Here is a 26,853-nt window from a genome sequence, read left to right as displayed (position 1 = left end):
TGTGTTTGAGCAGCCCTGTAGATCTGTTGTTTTGGCGATAAGATCTACATGGGTGAATATATTTTATTTCACAACAGATTGTCCAGAAAACAGCAAGCTATTCAAGGGGTAGCGTAGATCACAATTGCTCTAATGCGATATGCTTATGTACCTATTCTCTTCTGCAGGAAGAAATGGAGGCAGGCTAGGCTTATCTGCTACTGGATATTAGAACAGGACCACATTATGCATTTGTATCAGGCTTTTTATATTTAACCATACCTCCTTCTGGGGTAATCGCGAGGCCTGTTTACTGTCCAGTTAATCACATTGAGTATTGCATCAGGATTTAAATCTAATTTTGCTTTTTTCACTTTATTGATCGCACAACTACAATTTTACAGATTTAAAATATGAGCATGTATAATGCTAATAATAGACGAGCGATAGCTCCAGTGGACTGTAGCTCTTCTCCACATCAGAACGTTGTTTCTTTTTTGTTACATTGAATATTTCTATGTTAAAGTACATGCTGTATCTACCTTAATAGGAAAATATAAAACGTAGTGGGAAGTAGTACTTAAAACCTCCGAAATGTCTTTGAGGTTCCCACTGGTGCATCATATTCAAATATAATTATATCTGTATTAGGAGAAAGTATATCTTTTAAGATGAGACTTGCAATAACCAATTAGTGGAATTTTTTCTCATATATAAATTATATTTTCTTATTTTTGAGCATTTGCAATAAACCCTAATTGAATTAAAGACTAAGCATAACCACACTTAATTTGCCAGTGCCATCAGATTGTATTTTAGATATGAAACACCCCGCAGTTGAGAGTTAAAAGAAATAGTTTATGACCCTGAGGAATTAAGGATAGCATAAAAAATCATGGAGGATTGAAAGCAAGGGGATACATAGAGGATATCTGAGCAGGAGCAATAGGGAAATCTGAAACAATAAGTAGAGAACAATTGTTACTAGCTACAGATAAAAAAAAACACAATGACGTTTTGTTTCAGGACAGAATACTTGAAATAGAGAGGACATAAATAAGATCATGCTAAGTAAGTGGAAATTGCGACAAATGGGCCATTTACAGAATAAAAACAATTTGTACATATGGAAGCGGCAAATATGTTAATGATTTGGGTATTATCACCGAAGTTAATAACAGAAGAAGGGATCTCGGGTGGCTAACAGTGAGTAAAAAAATCCAACCTTTCCATATCTTAATCAAATATTATCATAAAATATATGTTGAAACGAAAAGAATCCCTTTGGGTAGTTTACTATAAAAATTTAAGATACCACACACCACTTTACACACCCAACAGTTACACTCCTTCAACTTTCTTTCTTTCCACACCTAAAGATTGAACCATATATAACGGGAAAGCACTATAAAGATTAAAATATGCACATCATTTTATTAATTGCATAAACACAAGTTCATTAAATTGAGTAACCTAACGATAAGCTAGATATCTCAAAGTTTTAAAAAAACACAATACATGCCAATTTAAATCCAACATAATTAAAAAACATACTGGAGAGTAAAAAAGCCAGACAGGTATACTATATCTTGACAGGCTATACATCCATTACTGCACGATATCAATAGCATGGAAATATACAGTTCACAGTTATTAACTTCGGTGATAATACCCAAATCATTAACATATTTGCCGCTTCCATATGGCTGTTGGCCCCTCAGCTTTGGAACTCCCTACCTTTGTCCTTGCGTTCCATCTCCAACTTATCTGCTTTCAGGAAGAGCTTAAAGACCTGGCTCTTTACTGGCTAGAGTCTCACAATTCCTTGCTGTTCTGTCCTTTTACTGTTATGTTTGTATGTTTCTCCTTCCTTTCTGGACTGGAGCATAAAGCGCCGGGACACTCCATTGGAGTAGCCGTGCGCTATAGAAGACCTATAATAATAACATAACATAACAGTTCACTTTTTTTAACCACTGCTAGATGGGTGGATTGTGTATTAATTTGGCGTCGACGCGTTTCGATGGCTCAATAAATCATTCCATCTTTTTCAAGACCAGTTTATAGACTCTCTGTGCTTGTTATATTGTTTCATGCATTCACCTTTCATGAGATGGTAGACTGTCTTGTCTTTATTGTACTCGTCTATCCCTTGGGAGTATAGACAGTGGCCCACGATCGATAAAAATATCTCAATGTTAAAACTCAAAGTTGACTATGTCAGGTATCTTAGATTCGAAACTCTATATGTGGATCCAAGTTGTGGTATACTTGTAAAAATCACCTCTTAAGAGGGGGGGATCGTATAGCCACTAGGAAACTGGTTCTCTTATTAATCCCAAATCTTTCGACGTTACTTGTTGTTGTTGTTGTTATTGTATTCCAATACACAATAAGAAGTCTCCGGTTACAGTACATTTTAACAAAGAAGGACATATTTGAGTCAAATTTAGTTTTCAAGTTGGAGAGGAAGTAATAAAATTACTGAGAGGTAGACACAGAGAGAAATCCATACTAATATAATAAAGAGAGAGCCCAAACCTTTGAGGCGAGTAATCTCAGGAACCACAGCACCAATCACAACATCCAATACAGCATTGGAAAGGGCAGTTGCAGCAGAAGGACATAGGCTATGCAGACGCCCACCATATACATTTAAAAGGTAAAAGAACCATGCCAGCAAAGTAGTCCCTTGTGGGCGTGTCTGCGTTGTGCTGTGGGCGTGTGCTGGGGGCGTGACAAACGCTGGGGGCGTGTGGTACGTTCCGCCCTTCATGCCATGTCTCATATCGTGTGCTGTGGTCGTGTGCTGGGGGCTTGGGCGGGAAAAAAAAGCGAGCGTTGTGCCCAATATTTCATTGTTTTTTCTTCCCAGGTTCTGTACATTCCAGCTCTGGGTGTCCACCCTGCTCCCTTTAAATACCCCTGCACCCCATAATCATAACCCACCCTTACTCCTTAAAATACCCCAACACCCTTAAACACTAACCCATCTTAACCCTATAAATATACCCTGTACCCCAAAACCCAAACCTAACCCTAAAAATACCCCTGTACCCCAAAACCCAAACCTAGCCCTGAACCCTATAAATACCCCTGTACCTCAAAACCCAAACCTACCCCTGAACCCTAAAAATACCCCTGTACCCCAAATCCAAACCTAGCACTGAACCCTAAAAATACCCCTGTACCCCAAAACCAAAACCTACCCCTGAACCCTAAAATACCCCTGTACCCCAAAACCCAAACCTAGCCCTGAACCCTTAAAATACCCCTGTACCCCAAAACCCAAACTTACCCCTGAACCCTAAAAATACCCTTGTACCCCAAAACCTAGCCCTGAACCATAAAAATAACCCTGTACCCCAAAACCCAAACCTACCCCTGAACCCTAAAATACCCCTGTACCCCAAAACCCAAACCTAGCCCTGAAGCCTAAAAATACCCCTGTACCCCAAAACCCAAACCTAGCCCTGCACCCTTAAAATACCCCTGTACCCCAAAACCCAAACCTATCCCTGAACCCTAAAAATACCCCTATACCCCAAAACCCAAACCTAACCCTGAACCCTAAAAATACCCCTATACCCCAAAACCCAAACCTAGCCCTGAACCCTAAAAATACCCCTGTACCCCAAAACCCATACCTATCCCTAAACCCTAAAACTACCCCTGTACCCCATAACCCAAAACTATATCTGAACCCTTAAAATACCCAAGCACCCCAAAACATATACCTCAGTACCCCAAAACATATACCCCTATACCCATACTTACCTTATCCAAACATTAAAAAAACATGCTTTTACCATTCATGCATTTACAACGAATTTCGTTGAAAATGTATGCGTGGTAAAAGCATATAAAATGTAATGCCATGCGTTATAATGGCATTGCGGAGTCATGGTACTTTCGTAATGAAAGTATGCGGAGTGATGGTATGCGGAAAGAAAGTTGCGGAATAATGGGTGTTTACCCTCCCCCGGTAAGTACATTGGTGGCACGGCAGCCCACATGTCCAGCAACATGCTCATATTTTTTCACCACCGATGTGAAAAATGCACAGGTCTCTCTCATTGATGGCCAGCACCGACATACACTTTTAGACACACCTCCCGCCACAAGTTCTAGAATTGCGAACTTTAGAGCTGGGGAGCTACGTTCGAATCTCGGCATCAGCTCAACATCCTGTGATTCCAGGCAAATCACTTTTTCTCCCCGTGCCTACGACAAATGAATGTGTTCTTCTGTAATGTAAATTGTGCTCATGCCATGTTGTCGAGTTTGCGCTATATAATATTGCAAGGAAAAATAAAGTAGGGAAACTCGAGTTCACACACTACTGAACGCGCACTCTTAAGTGAATCAGCAGTGCACTGTGAATCGGAGCGTTTCACAGGCCTCTCACAGATAAGAAATGCTATCAAAACGAGATCCTACAAAACAATATACTACTGGCCGGCAGCAATTCAAACCCGGAAAACGTCGGGACGGGCTGCTAGTTATTGATAAAGAGAGGTGTATTTGAATACATTATTTGCAAAAATGTAATCTGTTAGGATCAAGTAAAAAAATGGAGAAAAAACATTTTATGGGAAAACAACTAAAAATAGATTTGTAATGAGAACTTTACATGAATTTAATGATACATATGTACATTTTAAACACTTAGAGCTGACACAGAAGATCGACTAGTCTCCCAGTTCCTTGTAGTTCACAGAAATGGAACCATACAATAGACAGGGTGGGAAGAGTTATGTTAAATGGGAGTCATGAATCAGTAATGGCAAAGAACACTGCTGGTCTGGATTCGCTTACAGAGGAGAGGGCACTGTTTAACTACAGGTTCACAGTTTTGCAGGCCTTACCATCAGTGATTAAATAAAAGACATTCAGACATTTTGTTGTATTGGATTTGAATTAAGTGTTTCAAAATAATTTGCAGTTGATATATTTTAGAGTTCGAACATTAGAAGGCACTGATTAATAACAAAATAATAGATTTTGTTCTCAGGGAAAGCTAAATAGAGCCACACATGCATTTGAAGATAATGAACATTCATAGCATAATTCAAGATTCTTGAAAAGGCAGATTTAATGATTTTTTGATAAACTGCTGAGCACTCTGGAAAAGTTTGGGCTCTGAGAGTAATTTTGAATTTACAGTGACTTAATGTGTAGTGAGCAGAGGGTATAAAAAGAGTGTTCATTCATGTAATTGACAGAAGCAAAGGGCTTAGACAGATACACCTTGACAGTTTAATGAATAGTCATTAAGGCCATTAGACATGTGGAAGGGCAGCCTTTTAGTGTCAAATGAAAATGATAAAACAGAGTAACAGAAATTAATTTATTGGGATAAAAGTGCTCAGTTTATGTCTGCTTTTTACCTTTGATCTATGTAGAAAACTCTCTGGTGTCATAGGAAAACTAATTTACTACCAAAATGTCATCATCTTACCAAATAATCATGTCATCTTATGACTTTGTTCGTGTCTCCTGCAGCCCATAACTTGAACAGCATTCACCGGATGATTCTAAAATCTCAGTCACTAGGGAGGTGTTTTATGAAAGAGACTTGGATTCCACTTGAGCAATTTTACATTGACTGGTCAGATTTGACAGTAGCTTTTAAAATGTCTGTTGAGAATGACTGTTTACCTCCCTGTTTCCTCAAAACTGCCTTGTTCGCCATCCTCATGGCCTCTTGCCCCTTCTAGGGCAAAGTGTACTTACGGATCTTAACTTGATGCTTGTTTTACTTCTTTGGGGCCGATTTTGATGCGGTCGTCTGACTGCATTGAAATGTCCCGTTCGGATTCCTTTCTGACTGACCCATTTTGATGGGGTCGGTCCGAAAGGAATCCGAACCTGATTTCTGAATGGCCTCCGACGTGCTCAGAGAGCCTGGCTGCCATTTGGAAATCCTCCATCAATCCCATCAAGCTCTTTCCGGCCGAGCTATTACAATGGAAGATTCCCACAGCCTTTCTGTGCCGGCCTTTCCGACACAGAAAGGCTGTAGGAATCCAACTTTAGGGGCCCCAGCAGGGTCCGGATGACGGCCTATGGTGACCCCCTCTTGATCACCTTGAGGTGCCTGCCATGGGGTGCAGGGATGAACTGCACCTCTGCTCTTTACAATGATTGCATGTATTCTGTTCGGAATGCATGCTCCCATTGTAAAGAATAGGATTGCGACCGAACAGTGTTCCTACTTGCTGGGCTGGAACGGATGACAGGAGGTAATTCGGTTCTAGTTCTCAAACGATGTCGGACGGACTTCGGTACGATCAACATTGTTATCGGGCCCTAAGTTGTGCAACAGCATTCATTTACATTTTATTGCATTAAAGGTCACACTTGTCGATATAAATTAATTGATTATAAAGCTGATAACAAAATATTCATAGTTAGACAGTTCTGGTGTACCTATTATGGTTATGGGTCTGCTTCAGCAAAGCATTTGCCTAAGACATCACAGACTGTAATTTTGCCCTAACCTCTGGTTTAAAAGATAATGTTATTAGACTGATATTCTAGCATATGCTTCCGGTACATTGGCGCAGCTCATATTCCTTCCACTTTTAATACCCAACCTAATATGGAGAGAGCGTAAGGAATAATCATCTTTAATGAGATATTTCTCTGTCTGGATATTTGTTGTCCAGATAGTAGAATATTTGGACACATGGCAAATATATGACAAAGGGAACTACGGCAGAAATGATGATGATGGAGATAGCAGCGTTCATCCTTTGATGTAAGTTTGACTATATTTCCGTATTTCCTGAGTTAAGATCAACTGTAGGAGAAAAATTCTCCTAATAATTACAATACGACTTGAACTAAGTTGTAATGCCGGTATTGTGAAATGTAAGTTGTTGGAGGCATTTGAGCTGTAGATGCTATGCGTTAGCATAGATCGCCATCTGGTGTTGGGCCCGATGTTTGCACTTTGTTTATCTTCAGAGAAGTCTTTGTAGTCACGAGGTAGGTGACTCCTTCCTTTGGTGATAGTGCATATGGGCATCGACTCCATCCCCAGATTGTTTTTTTGTGTATTGCTGTGCTCCGGTTCGGTATTGTTTTCGTACCCCTTCGAAGTGCAATCCTCTACCCTCAAAGGTATTGTCTTTCGATCACGGTTTCCCATTCGACACGCATTGTAGAGTTTGTAAAACCATCGATCGGGAACTTCGAGGCGGGTCGTCGCGCCTACCCGTGCCGACCACGCCAGCAGTCAATGGAACGGACTCCATTTGAACTATATTACAGGTGTCGTGCTAAGTTCCCACTCACCGACCTGCACCAGGTGTGCAACCTGTGCTTAATCCCGGAATATGACGAAAAGGACCGTCTGGCTCAACGCCACGAAATGCAACGAGACAGCGGCTCCCTACCTGACATCTTTGGCAACAATTCCGAGATTCCCCGTACAGACGTAGAGGCCGAGGAAGAAGAACCGGTCTCCATCTCCGAAGCCAACTCCGACATAGACGAAGACCTGAACATCACACCGGGTCAACGTACCATGAGTACAAATCCCCATTTGACCACGCACCCCAAAAGACCTAAGGCTCCGGCATCACTTCCGCTATCAAGCTCGGGTCGACACCGACAAAAAGTTTCTAATGCCCCGCCTTCCAGCCTGGCTATGAAACATAAGGACAATCCTTCCGCTCGGGCCCCCCCCCCCTTCTGGTACCGAAGCACCACCTTCGGCACCAAAACATAAGCTGCCTCATGTGCCACTCCCTACATCATCGGCACAGAAGACACCTTCTGCACCGAAGGCCTCGGAGTCGAAAAAAACTTTGGAGCCAAAATTTCCCACATTAAAATCCTCCGCACCTAAAAGCTCGAAACCGGCAACCTCCGCACCAAAACACTCGGAGCCAAAACATCCCACTCGTAAAGATTCAGGTTCTAAAGACAAAAGTAAGCTTTCGGACTTGGAACATTTGGCACACAAAGACCCTCAAAAATCTTCCACGCTGAAACCCATTCCTAATGAAAAAGTCTCTCCTTCCAAGGAACTTCCATCCGAAGACACAGTTTTGGACCCAAAACAGAAAAGACTCTGTATCGATCCCAAGACTGGACACCTTACAGCCACTCTTAAAAAAAAAAAACGGAAGCTGCCTCTGTCAGAGGACTGTCCAATTCCTCTGAAAAAGAAGGATATGGGTACCAACCCTTCTCCACCTTACATACCTCCTTCTCCTCCACCTAACCCACATGAACTAATCAAACCATCAAATTCACCCCACCCCCATTTTCACCTGAACCACAGGATGATGATTATGGGGACGGGGATGGGGATGGGGATGGGGATGGGGACGAGGATCAGGACTTTCCACAAGACATTCCACATAACAATGATCCTTAGGAAGATTACAATAAAGACCCGGATCACAATAATGACCCTGACCTGTATCCCTCTAGACCCTCCCCACCCGATGACAATATAGGTTTTGTACAGATTGTTAACGGTGCTGCTCAATACCACGGGGTGGAGCTACACTCAGACCCTCTAGAGGAAAATTTTCTTGTGGAGACATTCGCACATTTCCAAAGTCCACTAATACTTTACCCATGCTCAAGGGCATGATAAAACATGTAGACGAGATCTTTAAGGACCCAGTCAGAGACAGAATACTGACCCCTACAGAAGATAAAAAGTACAAGCCCGCTCCTACAGACCCAGCATATATTAGGGGACAGTTCCCCTAAGACTCTCTTGTCGTATCTAATGCCCGCAAGAGAGTTAATTCCGAAACTACAGGTGACGCCCTTCCTCCTGATAAGGAGTCTAAATTAATAGATGCATCATGCAAATAAGTGGCCTCACAGGCTGCTTACCCTTGGTGAATCACCAATGCTCTCAGGCCCTGTTAGCACGCTACGACAAAGCTCACTATGATGAGATAGAAAAACTCATCCAACACTTGCCTGATGAGTACTAGACAAAGGCTAACGACCTCATTCAAGAAGAGAAGCTTATCACCAATACTTCCATAAAATGTGCACCAGGTGCAGCAGACACAACATCTCATGCCATCAACACCAGCATATTACTACGCAGGTACGCTTGGCTTCAAATCTCTGGATTCAAGCAGGAGGTACAATCCTCCATACTCAATCAGCCCTTTGACAAAGAGCATCTTTTTGGGCAGTCGACACTTCACTTGAAAAGATGAAAAAGGACACTGAAAATTCAAAGTCCATGGGGGCTTTGCAATTACCTACCAGCTGGGGTTCCTTTTGCCACTCCTTTTATAGAGGTGGCTCAAAAACAGTGTCGTCAGAGACTCCCTCCTCCTCTCATAAAAACAACCAATCCACCTCCTCTAAAGGTTAGTTTCGAGAAGGCTACAGGGGGAATAATAACAAAGGGCGAGGCAGAGGTAATTCCACCTGCACTTCCCATGCCAATAAACAATGACTTCCCTCCACTACCCCTGATCATTTAACACCTGTCAGGGGACGTCTCTCACAGTTCCTTCCTGTCTGTAATTCAATCACCACAGACAAGTGGGTAATACAAATTATCCAACATGGTTATTGCCTGGAACTTACCAGCACTCCACCAACATCCTTCCAAAACAGTCTGCAATGTCATCAGAACATCTCACCCTGTTAAAGCAAGAGGTTCTCTCTCTGTTACACAAACATGCAATAGAAACGGTCCCAATACATCATCAAGGAACGGGAGTGTACTCCTGTTGGAATTAGGTAGCCTGGCCTAGGGCAAGACTAACATCTAGAGGCACAGTGTAAAGGTTACAGACCACCCAAAAGTAACTTCACGCAATAGCACTCAAAAAGAAAACACTACACCAAAATTATATGAAAATACGTGTTGCTTTATATAAAAATAATATGCTCTCTGTTGTCAAATTTAAGTATCTCACATGTAATTAGCTCAGAAACAGTTTAAATCACTTTCAGGGTCAACAATTATGCTTTTCAAATTATTGGCAGATTATCCCTTAATACATTCAGGTTGGTTGGATTATAGCAGGAATACTTATTCAAGTCTAAAACAGAAGAGCGACCAACATTTGTAAAACAGATAAATCATCTGGACATTTGGCAAATAAATCTTACTCTTTTATAATTCAATCAAGTAATGTCTGTACCCAGCTTACTTTATATTATTTCCAAACACAGCTTTACTTTAAGTTTTGGCACAAACAACTTCTAAATCCAAGCAGAGCAACACTCCCATCTACATTAGAGACATTTAGATAATCTTATTACTCAAATGAAGGCCATTGGGTTAGCCCACTTAAACCAGCATTTAATTATGCCCTTGTAGGGGGAAAGGAATTCTATGGAGTACACTAGACTTGCTTTACACAGTACCAGTAATTGTCTCCTTTTAGCTCACAGTCAAAGAGGGTTTTCTCAGGTTACCCACCACGTTATGAATTGCAGTAACTGCGAGGAGCAACAACCATTACTGGGTTACCAGGTGATCACAGGCTCTAGCGCCACCTTCCCCCTCCAGATAACCTCCTTACTGTCAGTTACGGGCTCCTTCGAGGTCCCTCCTGCCGAGCCAGCTGCCTTTTTAGTGCTGGGGCGGGGGAATAGTGAAGCGCCCTCGCTTCCTGGATACTAGGGCAGAGAGTTGGTGAAGCGCCCTCAGGAAGGCCCCCTTTCCGCTCGCGCTGGCTCCTTTCTGAAGCGCCTGAGCGAAGGGGGGGGAAAAAAAATGAAGCCTCACTCTTTCTGGCCGGGAACGCGCTGATCGCGGGGACATGCGCAATGCGCTCCTCGCTCCTCACACCCGGATCTGTCCCTCGGCGCGCAGCTCACACACGAGCACTCGCCGAAGCCGCCTCCTCACAGCGCTCCTCACCCGAAAGTGACGTCGTCGATTTCCACTGCCCCGGCCTCCACTGCGCATGCGCGGGGGAAAAGCGTCTCCGCTCCGGGCCTGTTCAATCCTCGGCCCCTTCTCTCACCACAGTTCGACAATTTCACGGGGGAATTAGCGCGCTGGCGCCGGGATGGAGCACTGCGCTCCCACTTATCTCCGGATCCACACAAAGCGCGACAGGTGCCCCCGGGGTCCCGTTTTCGGTGCTGGCCTCACAAGGTTGCCCAGGCTCGAGGGAATCTTCCACCAGGCTTCAACCACTGATTCATCAACACAGGGTCGGCTCCTTGCCAGTTCTGACCCAGGTAAGAGGTGCCCAGTGCCACCCAGGACAACAGTTATCTTCTTGTTTCTAACAGGAAAAGGGGGGAATCAAAGGGGTTCCACAGAATGAAGCTTCAGGGTGCTTTCTCCTCACTAGGACCCCAGCCCTCTTCCCTAGACAGTTACTAGGAACCCTTCCAGTTCAGTTTCCAATGCTGGGCAGAGGACTGCGCTCCACTGCGCTGCAGTCTCCTTACCCTACCTACACCCTACTATTTGGAAGTTAGGGGTCAGTCAGGCGCCCAGGGTCTCCCTCAACTTTCCCAGCGGGGACAGGACGAGGAACCCACAGGAGGAATAGAGAAGTGGAATTAATAGGCTGCTTCCCAGTCTAGAAGTTCAACCCTTACACTAGTCTCCTCCCACCTGCCAGGATAGCCTGTCCTCCAGCTGACTCTCACAGGTAGACAAAATGGCTGCCCCGCATTCCGCCTTATATAGGCTGCCCTTCAGTGGTCCAGAATGGACCAGAAGGTTCTGGAATGCCCTATGTTGGTCTATAGCCAGGTTCTGTTGGTGACAGTTGGGGCAGTTGGTGGCCACCATTTTAGGTGGTGCCAACTTTCCTGTCAGAACAGGCCTCTGGACCTGAGGTAAAAAACTATGAGGGGGAGAGGGAACACCTATCCCCCTGGCCAACACCTATAAAAATCCAGTAGACACAAAAATTAATAAGGGTATGAGGGGCAAAAAGGGGACAAAATAAATAAAAATTAGGAGGGACTTCGCCAAAAAGTCAGACAGGTCTAACACGCGTCCCCCCCAGCTGAAAGTGGGGAGAACTACCCAACCCCTTGGGAGTCCTCATCACTAAGGCGGAAATACCTGGAGAGACCGTCTGCATTGGCGTGGTCCACTCCAGGCCGATGTTCCACCCGGAAGTCCATTCCCTGTAGGGAGATGGACCACCTCAACAACTTGGGATTTTCCCCCTTCATTTGCATCAGCCAACGAAGGGGTCGGTGGTCGGTCTGAACCAGGAAGTGCGAGCCAAAGAGGTATGGCCGCAGCTTCTTCAGAGCCCACACCACCGCAAAAGCTTCCCTCTCAATGGCACTCCACTTCTGTTCCCGGGGAAGCAGTCTCCTGGATAAGAAGACTATAGGTTGATCCAGGCCCTCTTCATTGAGTTGCGATAACACTGCCCCAATGCCATGTTCGGATGCATCTGTTTGCACAATAAACTCCTTGGAGAAATTGGGAGCCTTCAGGACCGGTGCTTCGCACATTGCCTGCTTCAACTTTTCAAAGGCTTGCTGACAAGCCTTTGTCCATACTACCCGTCGAGGTTGTTTCCTAGAGGTGAGCTCTGTGAGGGGCGCTACAATAGTGCCATACCCCTTCACAAAGCGACGGTAGTAACCTGTGAGGCCCAGAAAAGCCCGGACCTCAGTTTGTGTCTTGGGGGGTTCCCAGGCCATGATTGCCTCAATTTTTGCCTGCAGGGGCTGCACTGACCCCCTACCCACCAAGTGTCCAAGGTACACAACCGACCCCTGCCCAATCTGGCATTTGCTGGCTTTGATGGTCAATCCAGCTTGTTTCAGCGCCTGGAGAACTGCTTGCAAATGTTGCAAGTGGTCCTCCCAACTGCTACTGAAGACAGCAATGTCATCCAGGTAAGCAGCCGAGAATCCCTCCATTCCAGAGAGGACCTGGTTCACCAGTCGCTGAAATGTGGCAGGAGCGTTCTTGAGACCAAAGGGCATCACGCAGAACTGGAAGTGTCCCTCGGGCGTGGAAAAGGCTGACCTTTCCCTTGCTCCATCTGTCAAGGAGATCTGCCAGTACCCTGAAGTGAGGTCAAAGGTACTGAGGTATTGGGCAGCTCCTAGCCGGTCAATTAACTCATCCGCCCTGGGGATTGGATGAGCATCAGTTTTGGTAACTGAGTTCAGTCCTCGGTAATCCACACAGAACCTCAGTTCTAGTGTGGTGCCCGGTGGGGCGGCTTTTGGGACTAGCACCACCGGACTGGACCAAGGGCTGCTGGACGGTTCTATCACTCCTAGCTCCAACATCTTGGCAACTTCGCCATGGATGCTAGCCTTCACCTTGTCCGACAGCCTATAGGTCTTGGATTTCACTGGGGGGCTGTCTCCTGTGTCCACATCATGGGTACACAGGTGGGTTCTTCCTGGGACAAGGGAAAACAGTGAAGAGTACTGCCCCAATACCTGTCGGCAGTCCTCTCGTTGCTCAGGAGTGAGAGACGGGGAGAGAATCACTCCCTCCACCGACCCATCCTTCTCTTGACATGAAAAGAGGTCTGGGAGAGGCTCGCTTTCTGCTTCCTCAGCACCATCAGTCACCAACATCAGGATGACCTCTGGCCTCTCATGGTGGGGTTTGAGGCGATTGGCATGCAGCACCCGTAGGGGCTGCCTCGGGGTCTTAAGATCCACCAAGTAAGTGGCCTTACCCTTTTTCTCCAACACCTCAAAGGGGCCTGTCCAACGATCCTGAAGGGCACTTAGCTCTCCAGGTTCCATCACCCAGACTTTCTGGCCAGGCTCCAACTCCACCGGGTGAGCATTCTGATCGTACCATTCCTTCATGACTGCCTGACTGGCCTCCAAGTTGTCAGCAGCCTGCTTCCACAACTTAGCCATCTGGCTTCTGAAGGCCAACATGTAGCTCACCACATCCTGGGGAGGTTTTCTGGGAGACTTCTCCCATCCTTCCTTCACCAGGCTGAGAGGCCCACGCACTGGGTGCCCATACAACAATTCAAATGGGCTGAAGCCCACTCCTTTCTGTGGCACCTCTCTGTAGGAGAACAGTAAGCAAGGTAGGAGGATGTCCCACTTCCTCCGTAAACTCTCTGGCAGACTTCTTATCATGCCCTTCAGGGTCTTATTGAACCTCTCAACCAGTCCATTGGACTGGGGGTGATAAGGAGTGGTGAACCGGTAGGTCACCCCACACTCCTTCCACATAGTCCGCATGTAAGCAGACAGGAAGTTAGTCCCCCTGTCAGACACAACCTCCTTTGGGAATCCTACCCTAGTAAAGATTCCCATCAGGGCCCTAGCCACCACAGGTGCAGTAACAGTCCTCAGAGGGATGGCCTCTGGGTACCGTGTGGCATGATCCACCAGAACCAGGATGAACCTGTGACCAGCTGTTGTTGGTGGATCCAATGGCCCTACAATGTCGATGCCCACCCTTTCAAAGGGGGTGCTAACGACAGGAAGTGGTTCCAGGGGAGCCTTTAGCTTCACCCCTGTCTTCCCACTGGCCTGGCAGGATACACATGTCCTACAGTATGTGTTGGACGCCGCTTTCATCTGAGGCCAGTAAAAGTGGAGAACAAGCCGTGCAAAGGTCTTGTCCTGGCCTAAGTGTCCTGCCAGTGGTATCGCATGAGCCAATTCCAGCAGAAAGGCTCGGTATTGCTGCGGGACCACCAAGGCCCTTGATGAGCCAGGTAGAGGAACCTTAGGTTCACTGTAGAGGAGGCCATCCTCCCAGTAAATATGGTGGTGTCCCGTAGCATCACCTGCTGCCTGGGCTTCAGCCTGACGCCTCAGTCCCTCAAGGGTAGGGCACTCCCTTTGCCCCCTACAGAATTCCTCTCTGGTAGGGCCTCCCTCCACATGCCATTCAGCAGGGATGGGCAAATCCTCCAGAGAGTCTACTTCCCCCTCCACGGACTCCTGGCCTACCACTGCAGGTGGCCGATCTGTCACATGGGGCGTGGAAGCAGGAGCAGGCTGTCCCTGTCTCCGTTTCTGACCCTTTTTAGCAGCGGGTTGGGCCATTGTTCCAGGCTCCAACCCAGGCGAACTCCCTCTCCGGGCAGTCGCAGACCTTGTGCTGACACAGGCCCAGTTAGGTGTACCCAGCATCGCAGAATGCGTCCGGTATTCCACCTCTCTCCAAGTGTTGTGTTCCATGTCATTCCCCAACAGACAATCGACTGGCACGGCAGGGCTTACGGCAACTCGAAGTGAACCTGCAACCCCCTCCCACTCAAAGGGAACCTCAGCCACTGGATAGTGGCCCATTCTGCCGTCAGCCATCGCGGCGGGGTGGAGTACATTAGGAACAACCTGCTCTGGGGACACCAGCTGACTTCTCACCATAGTCATGCTGGCTCCTGTATCCCTCAGAGCCTCCCCTCTCTGGCCATTGATGGTAACCCATTGCCCATACTTTGTAGTATTTGGGGGCACCTGGATCTTTGGCACCATCTCCCGCTCTCCCAGGGACACTAAGGTGACACCCGCCCACTCACCCCCCTTATCTAAGGGCAACTCCTCCCCGAGCGCTACACTAGCTACTCCCGGTGACTTTCCTCCGGTGGGAGGGGGTGGTCTCTTTGGGCATCTGACATCTCCCTTATAATGTCCAACGCCACCGCATTCAAAACAGTGGGGAACCCTGGGCTGCTGGCTTTGGCCAGGATAAGGGTTCCGGGGCGGGTTTGCCCTAGGGGTGAAACCTGCTCCCTTCCCTTGGAAGTTATTTTGGGGACCTTTAGAGAACTCTTTCTTTTTCTCCCCCCCTTCCTTCTTCTGGGGGGCGCCCTGTCCGGCTTTTTGAGATTCCCCTCCAGTCCCCTTGGAGGACACCCGAGTACTTGTCCAGATGTCCGCCTCCTCTGCAAGCTTCCGGGGATTGGTCAGCTTGCTGTCTACCAGGTGTTGGCGCAGCTCGGGAAAACATTTCTCGAGGAGGTGTTCTTTCAAAAATAGATTGTACAGCCCCTCATAATCCTTTACCTCACTGCCCTTGACCCAACCCTCTAAGGCCTTTCTGGCATAATCAAGGAAGTCCACCCAGTTCTGAGTGCCCATCTTGTGACTCCCCCTAAACTTCTGTCGGTACCTCTCTGGGGTGAGCCCGAACTTCCTCAATAACGCCAACTTCATGGTGGGGTAGTTTGTCTGTTCCTCTGGATCCAGGGCCAGCAAGGTGTCCCGACCAGCAAGAGGCATGTACTTGTACAAACTACCCCCCCAGTGCTTCTCCTGCACTCCATGAACCTTCAAAGAAACCTCATAAGCGGCCAGCCACTTAGCTACATCATCCCCCTGACTGAAACTCGCTATCAGGTCCTTTGGGATATAGGGTTTGGTCTCCCTGGCTGACTCTTTTGGTTCGCTGCCACCATTCCTAACAGGAGAGGACCCCCGTCGCAGACTTTGGAGCTCCAGTTCCTTCAGTCTAAACTCGTGGACCATCCTCCTCTCCTCTTTCTCCTGCTCCAACTTAGCCATCTCCCACTTTAGCTGTCTTTTCTCTCTCCTATCGGTGAGCTCGGCTTCTGTTAGGCTTCTCCCAGAGATGCTACTGCCCTTACTGGAATAGGACATTGGTTTGGTGAGTAAGTTTTCCCCCTTATCGCGGAATAACTCTTCTACCTCCCCCAGCATGTCCTGGTCAACCTCTTCATCCTCCTCCTTTGTCTCTTGGTGTGCCTCCACCCAGGCCCTAAGGCTAGTCTGGAGCTCCCCCTTCCTGGCACCCTGTTTGAAAAAGACCCCCATTTGTTGGCAGAACATTCTCAATTGGGGCACGGAATAGACTTCCAGGTTTTCCACTGCAAACTCCATTGTGAGTCTGGCAAACCTGGATACACACCAGAAATTTCAGAGGGGTAAGGGTAACCTAAAACCAACTCCACCCACCACCAGGAATAAATTTAGAAAAAACAAAAGGACTAATTGGGAGGGCCGCAAGGAGAAAACTCCTGGTGTAGGTTAGGTGTATTACGTCAAATTACTAGTAAGTAGCTGCAACCAAGTCCGCAATCCCACCGCTAGGCACCAATATGTTGGAATTAGGTAGCCTGGCCTAGGGCAAGACTAACATCTAGAGGCACAGTGTAAAGGTTACAGACCACCCAAAAGTAACTTCACGCAATAGCACTCAAAAAGAAAACACTACACCAAAATTATATGAAAATACGTGTTGCTTTATATAAAAATAATATGCTCTCTGTTGTCAAATTTAAGTATCTCACATGTAATTAGCTCAGAAACAGTTTAAATCACTTTCAGGGTCAACAATTATGCTTTTCAAATTATTGGCAGATTATCCCTTAATACATTCAGGTTGGTTGGATTATAGCAGGAATACTTATTCAAGTCTAAAACAGAAGAGCGACCAACATTTGTAAAACAGATAAATCATCTGGACATTTGGCAAATAAATCTTACTCTTTTATAATTCAATCAAGTAATGTCTGTACCCAGCTTACTTTATATTATTTCCAAACACAGCTTTACTTTAAGTTTTGGCACAAACAACTTCTAAATCCAAGCAGAGCAACACTCCCATCTACATTAGAGACATTTAGATAATCTTATTACTCAAATGAAGGCCATTGGGTTAGCCCACTTAAACCAGCATTTAATTATGCCCTTGTAGGGGGAAAGGAATTCTATGGAGTACACTAGACTTGCTTTACACAGTACCAGTAATTGTCTCCTTTTAGCTCACAGTCAAAGAGGGTTTTCTCAGGTTACCCACCACGTTATGAATTGCAGTAACTGCGAGGAGCAACAACCATTACTGGGTTACCAGGTGATCACAGGCTCTAGCGCCACCTTCCCCCTCCAGATAACCTCCTTACTGTCAGTTACGGGCTCCTTCGAGGTCCCTCCTGCCGAGCCAGCTGCCTTTTTAGTGCTGGGGCGGGGGAATAGTGAAGCGCCCTCGCTTCCTGGATACTAGGGCAGAGAGTTGGTGAAGCGCCCTCAGGAAGGCCCCCTTTCCGCTCGCGCTGGCTCCTTTCTGAAGCGCCTGAGCGAAGGGGGGGGAAAAAAAATGAAGCCTCACTCTTTCTGGCCGGGAACGCGCTGATCGCGGGGACATGCGCAATGCGCTCCTCGCTCCTCACACCCGGATCTGTCCCTCGGCGCGCAGCTCACACACGAGCACTCGCCGAAGCCGCCTCCTCACAGCGCTCCTCACCCGAAAGTGACGTCGTCGATTTCCACTGCCCCGGCCTCCACTGCGCATGCGCGGGGGAAAAGCGTCTCCGCTCCGGGCCTGTTCAATCCTCGGCCCCTTCTCTCACCACAGTTCGACAATTTCACGGGGGAATTAGCGCGCTGGCGCCGGGATGGAGCACTGCGCTCCCACTTATCTCCGGATCCACACAAAGCGCGACAGGTGCCCCCGGGGTCCCGTTTTCGGTGCTGGCCTCACAAGGTTGCCCAGGCTCGAGGGAATCTTCCACCAGGCTTCAACCACTGATTCATCAACACAGGGTCGGCTCCTTGCCAGTTCTGACCCAGGTAAGAGGTGCCCAGTGCCACCCAGGACAACAGTTATCTTCTTGTTTCTAACAGGAAAAGGGGGGAATCAAAGGGGTTCCACAGAATGAAGCTTCAGGGTGCTTTCTCCTCACTAGGACCCCAGCCCTCTTCCCTAGACAGTTACTAGGAACCCTTCCAGTTCAGTTTCCAATGCTGGGCAGAGGACTGCGCTCCACTGCGCTGCAGTCTCCTTACCCTACCTACACCCTACTATTTGGAAGTTAGGGGTCAGTCAGGCGCCCAGGGTCTCCCTCAACTTTCCCAGCGGGGACAGGACGAGGAACCCACAGGAGGAATAGAGAAGTGGAATTAATAGGCTGCTTCCCAGTCTAGAAGTTCAACCCTTACACTAGTCTCCTCCCACCTGCCAGGATAGCCTGTCCTCCAGCTGACTCTCACAGGTAGACAAAATGGCTGCCCCGCATTCCGCCTTATATAGGCTGCCCTTCAGTGGTCCAGAATGGACCAGAAGGTTCTGGAATGCCCTATGTTGGTCTATAGCCAGGTTCTGTTGGTGACAGTTGGGGCAGTTGGTGGCCACCATTTTAGGTGGTGCCAACTTTCCTGTCAGAACAGGCCTCTGGACCTGAGGTAAAAAACTATGAGGGGGAGAGGGAACACCTATCCCCCTGGCCAACACCTATAAAAATCCAGTAGACACAAAAATTAATAAGGGTATGAGGGGCAAAAAGGGGACAAAATAAATAAAAATTAGGAGGGACTTCGCCAAAAAGTCAGACAGGTCTAACAACTCCCTATACCTTTTAATTCCAAAAAAGGATGGCTCCCTCAGGCCCATATTGGACCGAAGACAACTGAGCCTGTATATTCAATCGGACCTCTTCCACATGATCACCCTTCAGTAGGTGCTCCTATTACTTCAGCAAGGCAACTTTCTTTAAACCCTAGATTTAAAGGACGCCTACTTCCACATTCCCATTCACCCAGTTCACAGGAAATATCTCAGGTTCGCGGTACACTGACAACATTACCAATTCAAAGTCCTTCCATTCAGGGCATCTACAGCACCAAGAGTCTTCACCAAGTGCCTAGCAGTAGTCGCAGCTCATTTAAGAAGACAACACATTCACGCCTTTCCTTACTTAGACGCCTGGCTAATAAAAGCCAAGTCGCAACAAAGCTGCATACATCACACTTACAAAACATTTCAGCTGCTTCACGACTTGGGATTCACTGTCAACCTCACCAAGTCTCATCTTCAACCCTCCAATACGCAAGCGTACCTAGGAACCACAATAGACACTTGCAAAGCTCTAGCGTACCCCACCCTAGTCAGACCATGCAACATGCAGACACTAATATCACAGTTTCAACCGCAACACTCACTACCAGCACAAGTGTTTATGCAGTTGATCTTAATGATGGCGTCTTGCATTGTAATTGTTCCTTACGCAAGACTCCACATGCGTTCCCTACAAGAATGCTTAGCTCATCAGTGGAACCAGGCTCAAGGTCAGTTAACCGATCTGGTGTTGGTGGACGGCTGCACTCATCGTTCTCTGCAGTGGTGGAACACACAATACCTTTCCAAAGGGCGACCATTCCTCAACCCGGTTCCACAGATAGTACTCACAGTAGACCCATCCCTCACTGGTTGAGGAGCTCATCTTCAACAACATACCATTCCGGGCATATGGACACTACAGCAAAAACAACTCCACATAAACCATCTGGAGCTGCTAGCAATCTTTCTGGCATTGAAAGCTGTTCAACTACACATAGTAGGCAAGGATAGTAGGCAAGGCTGTCCTAGTCCGTACAGACAATATGACGGCAATGTGCTACATACAAAAACAAGGGGACACACACACTTTACAGCGTTCACGCCTAGCTCAAAGCATATGGAAATGGGCCATACCTCAAAAGATATATCTCCTTGCAGAACATCTCCCAGGAGTAAACAATCAGATTGGAGATCTGCTCAGTCGGCAAAGACAACAGATCCACAAATAGGAACTACCTCCTCCCATTCTTCCAGATGTGGGGCTACCCAGAAATAGATTTGCTCGCCACACACCCCAACGCAAAATGCCCAAACTTCGCGTCCAGGTATCCACACCCATTGTCCAAAGACAATGCACTATGGATGAATTGGTCAGGGGAATTTGCTTACGCTTTTCCACCTCTTACGCTAATTCCATTAGTGGTTCTGAAGCTCCAGCAACATTCCTTCACAAGGATCCTAGTTGCTCCCACATGGGCTCGACAATGATGGTACACAACCCTGTTGGAACTAGTAGTAGTTCCTCATCAAAAGTTACACCTCTCCCCCGAGCTTCTCACTCAGAACCATGAAGAGATAAGACATCCAGATCCCAGCCAACTCAACCTTTGAATCTGGTACCTGAATTCATAGAGTTTGGCTACCTTCATCTCCCGCCAGACTGCATGGACGTCATTAAAGAGGCTAGACGCCCTACCACAAGAGCATGCTATGCAGCTAAATGGAAACGATTTGTAATTTATTGTACTAACAATAAAATCAATCCGTTAGATGCTTCTACTCAAAACATAATTTGCTATCTGTTACACTTACAATGTGTTAACTTAGCATATACGTCTATACTTTTACATCTTGCCACAATAGCGGCTTACCTACAAAACAGACAACACTTGTCTTTGTTTCAGGTACCCGCTATCAAAGCCTTTGTGGAAGGACTCAAAAGAATCATTCCTCCTAGACTTCCACCTTCTCCTGTATGGAATCTTAACAAAGTCCTTACAAGACTCATGGGCCCGCCACTTGAGCCTTTGCACAAATGTGAACTACAGTTTCTGACTTGGAAAGTAGCCTTCCTTATAGCCATCACATCTCTTTGAAGAGTTGGTGCGCTCCTGGCACTAACCATACAAGAACCATTTTTACAAATTCACCACAATAAAGTGGTTCTTAGGATTAACCCAAAATGTTTACCCAAAGTTGTTTCTGCCTTTCACCTCAACCAGTCTGTTGAGTTACCCGTGGTTTTTCCTCAACCAGACTCAGTAGCAGAATGTGCTCTTCACACGTTAGATGTGAAAAGAGCAATACTTTATTACATTGAAAGAACCAAATCTTTTAGGAAAACTAAACAACTCTTTGTTGCTTTTTCCCCACCACATAAAGGCAATCCCATTTCAAAAGCAGGTATTGTATGGTGGATAGTTAAGTGCATCCAAATATGCTACCTCAAAGCTAAACGCACCTTAACAATTGCCCCTGGAGTGCAATCTACACGCAAACTAGGGGCTTCTATGGCATTTTTAGGTAACATACCCTTAGATGACATCTGCAAGGCTGCGACATTGTCTAGATGTGTTAGCAAAACAACAAGCTAGAATGGGCCAGGCAGTTTTAAGAACACTATTTCAAACCATTGCAACAGATACAGGTTAGCCACCGCTGGGAAGACAACTGCTGTATAGTCTATGCTAACGCATATTATCTATAGCTCATATGTCTCGAACGAAAAAAGTTGATGCCCATGCGCAGTATCAGAAAAGGGAGGAGTCACCTACCTCGTGACTACAAAGACTTGTCCAAAGAAAAACAAAGTACAAACATCCGGGCCCAACACCAGATGGCGATCTATGCTAACGCATATGAATCTACAGCTTTATATGCCAAGAAAAGATGCATACTGGGTAAGTAGCATTTTCCTTATTCACTGTGGACACTGCATGCAGGAATACAGAGCATAGTAGTGTGATACAAAGGGTAATGTAACAATAAAGACATTAGCCGGAGAGTTTTTCATCCTGAAGATGGGTGTCGACCGATAGGGCATAAATTGGTAGGCAAAACGAAATGGTTGACAAGGGAATAAGAACCATCGTTCATACTATTAAATTAATTCGTACATTTAAATCCAACCAAAACATCCAATAATAAAGCAGTTTTGTGGAGAGTTCTAGGATGTTTTAATAGTCCCCTTTTTTTGTAAAATGTTAATACTCTGGCTGCAAAAAAGACCCTTGCTTCCACATTCAGTGGTAGAGGCCACCTGGAACTCACACAGGGTCCTACGTGTGGGAAGCCCGATTATAAAGTATGCCCCACAATTGTACGTGGGGGCATTACATTTTCCAGCAGTTGCTCTGCACGAGAAGGAAAAATTGTAGGGACATGTGAAGTATATGACCACGACTGGCATCAGATTTGTTACATTTTTGACATAGAGGATTGATTCTGGCTTTCCCTCTTGCCAAATTATGTAGTGTATTGTACAAACATTGAGGGTGATTTAGAGTTTGGTGGAGTAGGAGCTCTGGCAGGCGCGCAACACCCATTGGGCTCACGGGGCTTCAGCCCCGCCGTCGCGTGTGTCAGCCCGGCCTGCACAGCTTTGCGGGCTGGCGACGATCTAATTGCAGCCGCACCCGAGTACTTAACAGGTCTTTAAAAGACCATTTACTTGTAAATTAGGCTTTTGTTGTGTTTTAACCCCTTCTTTCAGTCACTCTGTCTATGGTTCGAAGAATTAGCCCCCCCCGAAATATTTTTCAGCCCCCCCCGAAATTTTGCTCTAGTTGCCCGCCTGAGCTCTGGCATTACGTGGCAGAGCTGCCACACCTCAACCCGGTGGCTCGACAGCCATAGGACTACATGGTAGACACCACTACCAACCCCACCTTGCGGGGTTCTGCTGTCCAGAAGAAATTCACCTCTTCAAGCAGGGCCATTGTGTTTTTTTGTTTTTTCCAACAACTCCCACTTTGCCAGTTGGTTTGAGCAAAACAATAAAAAACATGATGAGCGATCCAGAAAACACTTGGCGTCCCTTCGGCAATCAGTTGTACCTACGGTGCATCCTCCAAATTGTCATGATGCACTTTAGATATAGAGATCATGGCCTTGCAGGCGAGGTCTTTAGTTATAGTCGGTGTTCCTCCACCTAGCGAGGTGGAGGCAAAGACCGTCACTGACCTGACAAGTCCAGATCACTCCCATTGTACTAGTGTTGCAATCTGAGGTTTGTTGGCGATAGATATTTGGACATTTGTTGATGAAACTCACTAACGTGATCTCATCTATTTAAGACGAGGTTGCTTCACTCACTTCTGCATAGCTGATTGGTTGATCATGAACACCATTCACAGTGTGAGTTCTATAGTTGATGCCCAGATGCAATTTGTCATCGCTTTACCTGAGGCACTCAAATCAAGGAAGCCTACATTTGGCAGCTCACTTAAGATTAACATCATGCACCGACAGTTTCCAGGTTAGGTCAACATATATGGTGACAGGTCTTGAAAAGATGCTGAGGAGAAAGTTGCACGTAATTGAATATATATTATAGTCAGGCTGGAAGAACATGAAGGAACTCGTATTGCAACGTATCTTACACTTTCACCAAGAAACACTTTTGCTGTTTTTTGCCCAATGAGGCTTTTGTTTCAGACACTGTGGAATTCAATTATACTTTCAAATTTAGACAATCCATGTCAGCAGGTTGTTAATAGTCTGCCAATCACATAGTATGACTTAGCATAAATAATGTTAAATAGTACAACTAACTTCTAGCTAATTAACTTACATATTCAGAGGTTGTTATTTTTTAAGCTAACAAAACACTATTGTTTTGAATGTTATTTATCCTTTATGGGTTGTAAATGGTTGAACTACAGCCTGATGCAATATAGATTGACTATATTGTACGGTAAATAAAATGTGCTTGCTATTGTGTTTTAAACACAACGCCTCCAGCCCTCCATAATCCGCCACGTCATCCTTCACTGCTTGATTTAATGGTCATCCACTTCAGACTGGGCTTATTTCATAGCTCAGGTGCTGGTTGCCCCCACAGAACATGTACAAAGGGACAGCAATGAAACACCACGTTCCTTGTCAAATAGCTCTATCGTTTTTTTTCGATTCGTTTGTGCAGTGAATCAGATGTATAAAATATCCTTTCAGACTACCAATTTGTCAGCCAAATGAACAGATTTCATTGGCTGGGCGCGCTCAACTGTGCCTTGTGCCAAGGTAACACCTGCCGTATCCCTATTCTGGCTGGTGTATAGGCACCCTGGCAGTCTGCATCCAACACACGGCCCTTTTACATGTTTAAAAGCATGATTTTGTGCCTTTGTGAATTTGTCTGTTGCTTTCGCGTGCAGAGTGAGATGGCTTGTTGTCATGACAACAGAAGAATGGTGAGGTGTTTACTTGGATGCGAGTTCTGAACCAGAATTCATAGCAGGCTCTATCTAATTATAAATGTTTGAAAAACTAATCTGGTAAGAGACGTTCGTTCCGTGTACACATTTTTCGGGAGCACTTCTGGGTGGAAGGACATAACAGCGGCTTTTTTAAAAACATAACCCCGGATCTTCCGTTTGTTTAAGGAATTATTTTGAGTCCAGTAATGGAAGTCTCACCTAGGCTACAAACGGCAGTTTGTGAAAAGCTACTTCAGCATTCATCTGTTCACTTAGAGGATTTATACTGAAGAGACCTGATTGTTAAATGAATCATATGGTAACTTTTACCTTTTTTTGTCTTTTTATTGTAAACATATTTTGAAACTTTGGTTTAGGTTTTATATTGGTGTTTAAACTCGGAGTTATGCTCTCTTGATTACTGTGCACTGTAAAGGAACGGGCATGGGAGATCCATTCTGCAGAAAAGTTTTGTATGCGATGTGTTTTTTGGTATTTGTTGAAATTTGTGTAGCGTGAAAGTGAGTGATAACTATTAACTAACACTGTTTCTGTGCATTCCATCAGAACTGCAGGTTGTATTTCCAATGTCACTTTTAAATAACTGCACGGGGCACTTTGTGGCTTGGAACCAGAGCTAATATGTTGATTTGCTTGTATGCTGAGATTAAGAGAATGGATTTCTAAATTGCCAGCTAGCATATTTCCAAATGTTATGAACTGACAGATATTTGGTATTTCTGCTATCCATTGCAGAAAGATTTACCCATTGTGATCTTGGCTGATTCATATTTCACAAGATCGATGCGATCACAGCTATTGTTTTGCTGAATGTTGTGAATTTTCCCTAAGCCTACCTCTATGCTGGTTGTCCTTTTTGGGGCTTCAAGTTCAACACTTGCAGCTTTGAAAATAAAACTGAGGGGGAAAAAGCATGCATTCGTTAAAAGCTCTGTTTGTGTACCAAGGAAATACAGACTTGTGTTTCTTGAGTCATTGTGCAAAGCTGGGGCATAACCACATGGATGGATTATCACAACTACCTTGGAGGCACAATACATCAGTGATACACACAGCAGCCAGCGGATTGTCATTTACAAGTTAATTATGTTATGTGGGCAATGTGTTAAAGCTGATGTTTGAAACATTGCTCCTGTGACAGAAACCAGAGGATTCTTTTCAATACATCCGTGTGTATTGAATGCATCAGTCGTGCCACTGATGATTAATCAAAGTCAGATGGGATGGTCACAGCTGCCAACACATTTTTCTGCAAATCAATGACAAACGTTTCATGTTTTTCATGGGTTGCACTCTAAAAAGAATTCACTAGGCATGACTTCCTTCTTTCGGGCACACACCGGGTTAGCTCTGTAGGCTACTACATTTGTTGTGTCGCTAGGACACATTTTTTAAAGTTTCAAAATATGGAAAATCAAACTCCTTGTGTGTTCAAAAGTGAATGATAGACTTGGTCTTTGGACCTTTTAAGTGGGGGGCATTAATATTGTCTTCAGTGCCCGGATTTGATGATGTGACCACATACCCATGCCTTTTTGCACAGAGTTACTGAGAATCATAGTGAATTTGAATGGAAGTCGGATAATTTCACGTGGGGTTCAAGAAGTATTGCAACGAGGTTCAAATTGTCATATCTAAACATCTAGACTAAAAGAAGACAATCTTGGGGACATTTAGTATCAATTTGAGCAAATACATGAAATTTGAATGTACCTGAGGCCAATTGGTCTGAGACACTTCTAAAAGATGTTGCGGTTCTAAACGGGTGCAATATGATGAATACTTTGAAACCCAGAACATAGTGCAGTATATTGTAGATACTAACAATAATGCCACCTTAACTTTTTTGGGGGATTTTTCTGTACTTTAAAAAAAATTACATTGATTAGTAAGTAGTCTATGTAGTCACTCATAACTTGAAATAAATGTTTTTTTCTATTAAATATTTTCGTTTTTTTAAATGCTATATTTAAGAAGTTGCCAAACACTCTACTTCCATTAACCCCTGGACTCATACCTCTGCCATACCAGTATCGTGTATGGTGTCTGACTGTGCCCAGGAGGCTCTGAGCACAGCCCATTTTCCCTCCCCCAGAGTCCAGGGAGCACAGCCTTATACTGTGAAAATATCTACTTCTGCCATTTGAGTTTCTGGGAGCGGCACAGCGTTATGAGAATTTACTGGATTTTAATAGACAAGTTGTA

At 45.6% G+C, this 26,853-nt stretch overlaps 1 protein-coding gene across 2 annotated transcripts in view; it reads left to right on the top strand.

Annotated features, from left to right (window-relative positions):
* Positions 1-26,853, top strand: part of PRKAR1B (protein kinase cAMP-dependent type I regulatory subunit beta) — a 561,069-nt gene that overhangs the window by 79,181 nt on the left and 455,035 nt on the right. The window contains exon 1 of one of the 2 annotated variants that reach the window (XM_078664906.1): positions 24,805-24,946. The exons of the other annotated variant lie outside the window; for it this stretch is intronic. Within the exon in view, the coding sequence (XP_078521032.1) occupies positions 24,935-24,946 (12 nt within the window). The 5' untranslated portion in view covers positions 24,805-24,934. Of the gene's footprint in view, positions 1-24,804; positions 24,947-26,853 lie in introns of those variants that run through there. 2 annotated transcript variants of the gene reach the window in all.

Source organism: Lissotriton helveticus, chromosome 10 (assembly GCF_964261635.1).
Source record: "Lissotriton helveticus chromosome 10, aLisHel1.1, whole genome shotgun sequence".
Lineage (NCBI taxonomy): Eukaryota > Metazoa > Chordata > Amphibia > Caudata > Salamandridae > Lissotriton > Lissotriton helveticus.
The sequence above is the reverse complement of the archived record's forward strand: the minus strand, read 5'-3'. Positions and strand labels throughout refer to the sequence as shown.